Here is a 6,932-nt window from a genome sequence, read left to right on the forward strand (position 1 = left end):
TCTCTCTCTCTCTCTCTCTCTCTCTCTCTCTCTCTCTCTCTCTCTCTCTCCTGCCTTCCTCCCTCCTTTTTTATGTATGCTGGGAATTAGGCCCAGATCCTTGCATGATATCTTCCACTGAGATATATCCCAGCCTGGACTTCCCTTTCCTTCACCATGAGACTGGTGTTGTATACCTAGCAAAGGCTTCCCGGGCCCAGAGAGAATGACCAGAATGAAGAGCAGTTGGATTGATGCCCAGGTTTTCCTGCTGTGGGGGTTCTGAGAGACATACAGACAGGAGCATCCTTATATGCACAGAGAGGCGGTTAGGAGCCCCAACAGATAGGGTTCTTAATGGGGAGAATTCTTGCCTGAAGAAGAGGGAGGGGAGGACCCTGCCAGAGCAACACTGCCAGCTGGATGGCTCTTCCTACCCTCGAGAGCACAGTCAATCTGAGGAACATGCTTCCCTCTTCACCGCTTGTCTCAACGGACCAGAACCAGTGAGCTCCACTCTGCAAGGATGGCAGATGGTAGGTGAATCCCGGAATGGCTACAGCGGCTCACTTCCCTGGGTAGCAGCCCAGCTAGGAGAGCCTGGGAGTTTCAGATCACACGGGACTGGCTGCAGTCTCTTCCGTCCATGTGTTTATTTCAGAGGTGGTTCAGAATGAGACAGCAGCAGTCAACCAGTACACACAGAGGGATCCTCAAGGCACAGACATATGTACCAGCTACTTTGTTCCAGCAGCAGCCTCACCCCGAATGACCCTGGTTCTCTGTGCTTACACTTCTACCCGTTTGAGGAGGATGAAGTTCAGTGTGCTGGCTAACACATTGAGTTCTCACCAATTCCTCCCCTGTGGTTTAGAACGCTTGCCTCTAGCACACGGAAGCCAAGGTTATTTGAATAGCTGCTTTTGAATAAAAGCAAATAGTCCCCTAGAGGGGGAAAAAAACTCAGCCAACATTTCTATTTCCAAAACTCTTCCCTAGACATCTGTTTCCCACAAAAAGGTTGACACATCTTGTTGCTGGGCTCTGCTAGGGTCTAAAGGGGCACTGTTATGTGTCCCTAGGGTGGATTTTCTGGGGGTCTGCTACTAGATTCATGTATCTACTGGTCTTTCCTCAATTTACAGCCCTTTTGGGAATTCCTTTTCCGATAACCTTCCTTTAGCCATCTGCACGGCTTTCATGGTTGTGCCCACAGGCAGGGGCACACTCAGTGAGAAGCTGTTGGCCTCCCAGCAGCTCCCTGGCTCATGCCTGCATCTCTGTTTTCTGCCACTCTCAGGCAGTCCCCATACTCAGTGTCACTCCATGTCACCAGGCGCTCTTACTGACTGCTGGTTGCTGATGGGAGGAGTCTGTGTGGCGGCTGTCTGCCAGGACATCTCTTGGGTTTCCTTCTCTCTCCTTAGCCTGTGGGTGGGCGCTAGGTCAGACATGAGATGTCCGTCACACAGTAACTACACTGTTCCAGCTGGGGCTTCTCCTGCCACCCCTCAAGATGAATCTGTCCTGGCCCACGGTGTCATCTTTACATGGGAATCTGAGTGAGGACCGTCTAGTTAGCCACCGTGCCTGTGTGAGATTTTGACATTGCTAGTTGATGACCAGAACAGGGGCCCACCTCCTGTCAACCCCATTGCCAAGGACATGCTCAGGGGAGCTCGGGTCTCCCATGAGGACTCTCTGGCTCTCCTCGACTACAGCAGCCTCCCCATCTTTACCCAGGGTTCCCTGAGTACAGTCATTACTTATGCCTTGCCTGAAGACTGACATCCCAGGGACCCCCCCTAAAGTGGGTATTTTCAAAGTTAGTCAAAGGAAAAAGATACTTTGAAGTCGCTCATGACTTAAGGTGTGTCCCGATTACCTAACATTAAATAAAAGGTGAAAGTTATGTGTGGACAGACAAGCTGTGTGACTCCCTGGCCATCTGTCTTGGCTGCCATCTTGAGGTGTGCTTTCCCTGTGAACCCTGTTACTGGGGCAGCGGTCTCTCTAGTTCTGACCCTCCCAACCCAATACCGGCCTAAATGCCAAATGCCAATAATTGCAGGTTTAGATGAACAAAAACAGTTGCTCCGACAACTTAGGATTTATCTATTTTAAATGAGAAAGAGCTATCGAAGGTCAAGCCGCTTCGTTGGGTGAACCTTTAGCAGGGTAGCCATATTCTTTTTCATAAGATTTAAATCCTACACTCAGGAGGGCAAATTGACACAACAGTTTAGGCTACTGATAGAGAACCCAAGCCCAGCAGTTAAGTAGACCCTCAGGGAAAGCTACTCTTCCCCACAGAATCTTTTCCCAAGGCTTATTTGTTCTCTGGGGATCAGAGAACAGTGTTGCCTGATCATCCTGCTGCAGGATGGAGGAAATACTGCCCTACAGCACGGCACGGGCATCCACTGTGAGAGATGGGCCTCTGTTTGTGTTTGCAACCTGGAGAGCTGATCGCTAAGAGTGTTTCTGCAGGATGATGCCCCCCCCCCCCCCGTGGCTGTGTTTGCTTGAGGGGATGCCATGCCTTTCATTGTGGTAACAAAGAGCTACAGATACCTTCACCTTAGTATTTGGAGAACCAAGTCCAGGAATCCAGGACGGGTGTCTAACCACAGCTCCACACGTGACAGGTGCAAAGGTATGTTTGAAAAGTCAGCATGCCACCTTTGCTCTTTGTCAACCCCACGGTGAGCTGTGTCTGTTTCTGTGGTCCTTGCTCAGAGGAGTCACACAGCTGAAGCCAGCTGGAAGGCAGGCCATGGGATAAGAGGTGTGAATGAAGGTTCCCAGTTGCTACAGATAACAAGCGGGGACATGTTCCCCATGGACGGGGACTCTTCCTCTTCAGTGCTAACAGCTCTAGCTGTGATCTCAAAGCAGCCCAAGCAAAATGAAGCAAGTGGGTTCCTTGATTGTAAACAAGGTCAGTGGGAGCTGCAGCCGTATCTGAAGCAGAGAGGCCTGGGAATAGGATCTTGCGGTAACATTGGCAGAACCTAGCAGGTGCCAAATTGGTGGGAAGGAAGAGAACTGGCAGGAACTTCTTTGGAAATTTCTATCAGCCCGTGGGGCAAGAGATTTCTCCAGAGACAAAAGACATGGTAGTCAAAGCAGGAAGTCGGCTTCCTATACTCAAGGAGCACAGATCTCTAGGAATTTTTGTTGACCTCTTCTTCAGCCCTGCAACAGCTCTTCATGGGCCATCAAGGATGGAATGAGCTCAGAGTCATACAAAAGGACCATGACTAATGTGGTTTATATGTAGGAATAGTGACCCATTGAGATGTTGGCCAGCATCAGACCTGGCATTAAATAATAAACCCATGTTTTAAATTTATTAGTCAAGAACTTCCAGAAAATGATTTGAAGAATTTGAAGAACTTTAGTGAAATCAGCTGTCCATGGAGATGTGAAGGGCCATCCCTCACATTTAGGTCACCATGAGAGAAACCTGAAGAAGGTAGCTACCTAATTCCAGCACATATCTGCTCTGGCTTTAGGGGATCTTAAAGAGTGTACCTACTCTTTGATAGCTTCTACAGCGTCTCATTGGCACACCAGTGCCCTGACTACCCCAGACCACTGGTTTTCCTGGCTAGTTTGGAGGGGATGTTTGAGAAATACCACAAATAAGACAAGTGTGCAGCAGGAACCAGACACGGCCGAGCTGTCGCTCCCTGCTGCTTCTGATCCTTACCTCACCGCCTTACCATGGGTCCTGACCGAGACAGGGTTCAAGGCCTACCAAGGAGTGAAGGCCTGGGGTCTGGAAAGCCAGGCCAAGTGTCTGTCTCTTCTGAAGTTGTTATATCTACCTCCCAGACATCTAGTCTTAGCAGCAGGCTCACTCCTTAGACTCCTAATGCAGCTTACCTACTGGGTGCTGTGGACCTGCTGGTTTTCTCTCCTGAGTGGGGATGGTAGCTCATTCCCCATTCCCTGCTAGACCTGCTTCACTATAGAAAGATGCTTGAGACCATAACTGGTACCTTATCACTGTGGGACCTCAGCACCACACATACATACACACGTGTGTATATGCACACATACCTCACGATATACACACCACACACTCACAGACATGCATACACCACACCTTCCACATCCCAACATCACACCATCCCCACACCATACCACACACACACACATGCCACCATATACATACCACACACATGTACACAAATGCACACACCACTCAGGGCCTAGACCATCTCTCAAGATTTAGTCCAGGTGCCAAGTAAGAGATCCCTGTTGCATGTGTGGGCAGTTTACAAGTATAACTATTCCTCCAAGGCCACTTTCGCTCACCAACCCAGGGCCCTGGGAACTAAGTCTGAGGTCCAGAAGCCATTCCCTTGACTACCTTAGCTTCTTCCTGTAGATCCCAGGCCAAGTGCTCCAGGACGTGGCAGGAAAGTGCTTCCATTTTCAAAGCTGGTTGAGAACTCTGAATACTGGGGTGGAGGTGTGGGGGAGCATGTGGGCATCTTTCCAAGATCAGGCTCAGCTTCTCTTTTTCTACATAAGATCCTTTGAGCTGGCCATTAGCCCTCCAGACTGGAAGAGTCTCCTAGGCTGTTGACCTCAGGGCCCTTCTCCACCGTTTTTGGCTTTCCTTTCTCTACTTCTTCTACCAACTCTCTCACCTCCTGCTCTCGGGCCTGCCTTCCAGGTCCCGCCACCGTGTTAGAGCTGTTCTTTATGAGGGCGATCCAGAGGCATCTCACTACCAGCCTCAGACTTTGGTCCATCCTTGGCCACCTGTCACTTTTGTTTCACGTTCCACTTTTCTCCTAGGAACCCCCATGCGACAACTGAGGCAGATGTCTTCTTGTTTGTTAGTGTGTCTTTTGCTTTTTTGAGACAGGCCCATACAGCCCTTGCTGGCCTCAGATTCCCCATTCTGCCTGAGCCTGCCAAGGGTTAGCATTATAGCCTTGCGTCAAGTACACCAGGCTCCAGATGCTTATATGAAAATTTTCCTTGCTCCCCTTTCCTCACTGCTTTCTCTGTGTTAGTACCAATTAGTTCATCCGGCGCTCTGAAATTCACATGTCAGGACCATATTACAGGTTCTTTGAAGTTCTCGGACCAAAAAGTCCTACAAAAAGCACAGCTGTTGGGTTCTCCTTGAAGTGCAAGGCACAGTATGACTAGGAGTAGCAGGCAGTTGTGAGGACAACATTGTGTGTGCTCCTAGGGACTCGGTGTCCCAGGGACACTCGAATGAACTCAATTACCCTGTAAGCCGCAGTGTTCACACAACATGGAAGAGAAAACATACACGCAGTGGGGAGTAACGGTGAGAAGGGAGCCTTGCAAAGAAGTCATTAGTAAGTGGTTTTGGCCTCAGACTCAAAGGCATTGTCCCTGACTTGGGTAGCTTTAGCCTGGGAGGTCTCTGTGAACTCATCCCTAGCTGTGGGCGAGCATCCATGAACAAGACTTGACCTCCCTCAATCCACAGGCCTCAGTGGTAAGAGTCAGGGGTGATCCTGTAGGTCCCTAGAGGAGACCAAATCAGGGAGGGAAGTGAACAGGTGACAGAAATCAGAGAGAGGGTAGAGGACACCCTAGAACTCATTCTGGGAACCCCGCCCCAGCTACAGCCTTCGCTAATGCTCTCATTCGCTGAGGCCTAGAAAGCACTACCCGAGAAGGCTGGGCAAGGCCGCTCGCTCAGAGGCCCTGAAGAGATGTGAGGGCTCAAAACACTGTTCCTCTCCCTTGAGCTCCCACGCTCCTGGGGCCCCCGCAAGGCTTGCCCAACTAATTGGCCTCTCTGGCCTCCTAGGCTCCTCGGTGTCTGGCAAGAAGAGGCTCTGGATAGAGCACAGACTTCACATTGAGCCCCTGGTTGCCCGGGACACACTCAGACCGTTGGGCTCATCCTCTCCATCCTGCTCAGCCTCCACATCTCTCCCAGTCTCAGCACACCCCCCAAGCAAGGGAGGGCTGGGAAGGTACTGGAGGAGCCGACCATTCCGCTTCATCTCTGCCAGCTCCTTGGCACAGCAGCTGGGTGTGTTGGTCTCATAGGTGTCATGGAAGGTGTTGTAGTCCACCTCATAAAAGCCTTTCTCCAAGGTGAGGACGGGAGTGAACCGGTGACCCCAGAGCACCTCGGTGTCCATGTAGGAGCTTCGTGCTTGGCAAGTCATGCCTGGGGAGACAGAAGCCACGTGCATTAAGATGCATCTATTTATCGATCCATGCATCCATCATCCACCCCTTCACATCCATTTCTCCATCCATCATCCATCACTCTCCATCCATGTAACTACCCATTCATTATTTGTCTATCCATCCACTCAAACCCATTGCCAGCTATTAATCATTTATCCATCTGTGGTGGATTGGAATGAGAATGGCCCCCATAGACTCATGTATTTGAATGTTTGGTTACTGGTTAGTAGACTATTTAGGAAGGATTGGGAGGTGTGGCTTTGTTGGAGGGTTGTGTTTCTGGGGCTTGGAATTGAGGTTTCAAAAGCCTGTGTCAAGCCCAGTTCCTCTGTCTCTCTGTCTCTCTGTCTCTCTGTCTCTCTCTCTGTCTCTCTCTCTCTCTCTCTCTGCCTGCTGCCTGTGGATAAGTTGTAAATTCTCATCTGCCGCTCCAATACCATGACTACCTGCTGGCCTGCCTGTCATCATGCTTCCCGCCATGATGAATATGGACTAACCCCTCTGAAACTGTAAGCAAGAAATCCTATTAAATGTTTTCTTTTATAAATTGCCTTGGTCATGTTGTTTCCTCATGACAATAGAAAAGTAACTAATAAACCACCCATTTATCCAATCAGCTATTCACCCAACCATCCATCTATCCAACCATCCATTTATCCAACCATCCACCTATCCAACCATCCACCTATCCAACCATCCATCTATCCAACCATTCACCTATCCAACCATCCACCTATCCAACCATCCAC

The 6,932-nt window shown here is 49.9% G+C and overlaps 1 protein-coding gene across 1 annotated transcript in view; it reads right to left on the reverse strand.

The window, feature by feature from the left end:
• Positions 1–3,754: 3,754 nt before the first annotated feature.
• Positions 3,755–6,932, reverse strand: part of Kcnj5 (potassium voltage-gated channel subfamily J member 5) — a 30,221-nt gene continuing 27,043 nt past the window's right edge. Inside the window, exon 3 of the mRNA XM_005347002.2 lies at positions 3,755–6,160. Coding sequence (XP_005347059.1) covers positions 5,838–6,160 — 323 coding nt within the window. The 3' untranslated portion in view covers positions 3,755–5,837. The remainder of the gene's footprint in view (positions 6,161–6,932) is intronic.

Source organism: Microtus ochrogaster, chromosome 5 (assembly GCF_000317375.1).
Source record: "Microtus ochrogaster isolate Prairie Vole_2 chromosome 5, MicOch1.0, whole genome shotgun sequence".
Classification (NCBI taxonomy): Eukaryota; Metazoa; Chordata; class Mammalia; order Rodentia; family Cricetidae; genus Microtus; species Microtus ochrogaster.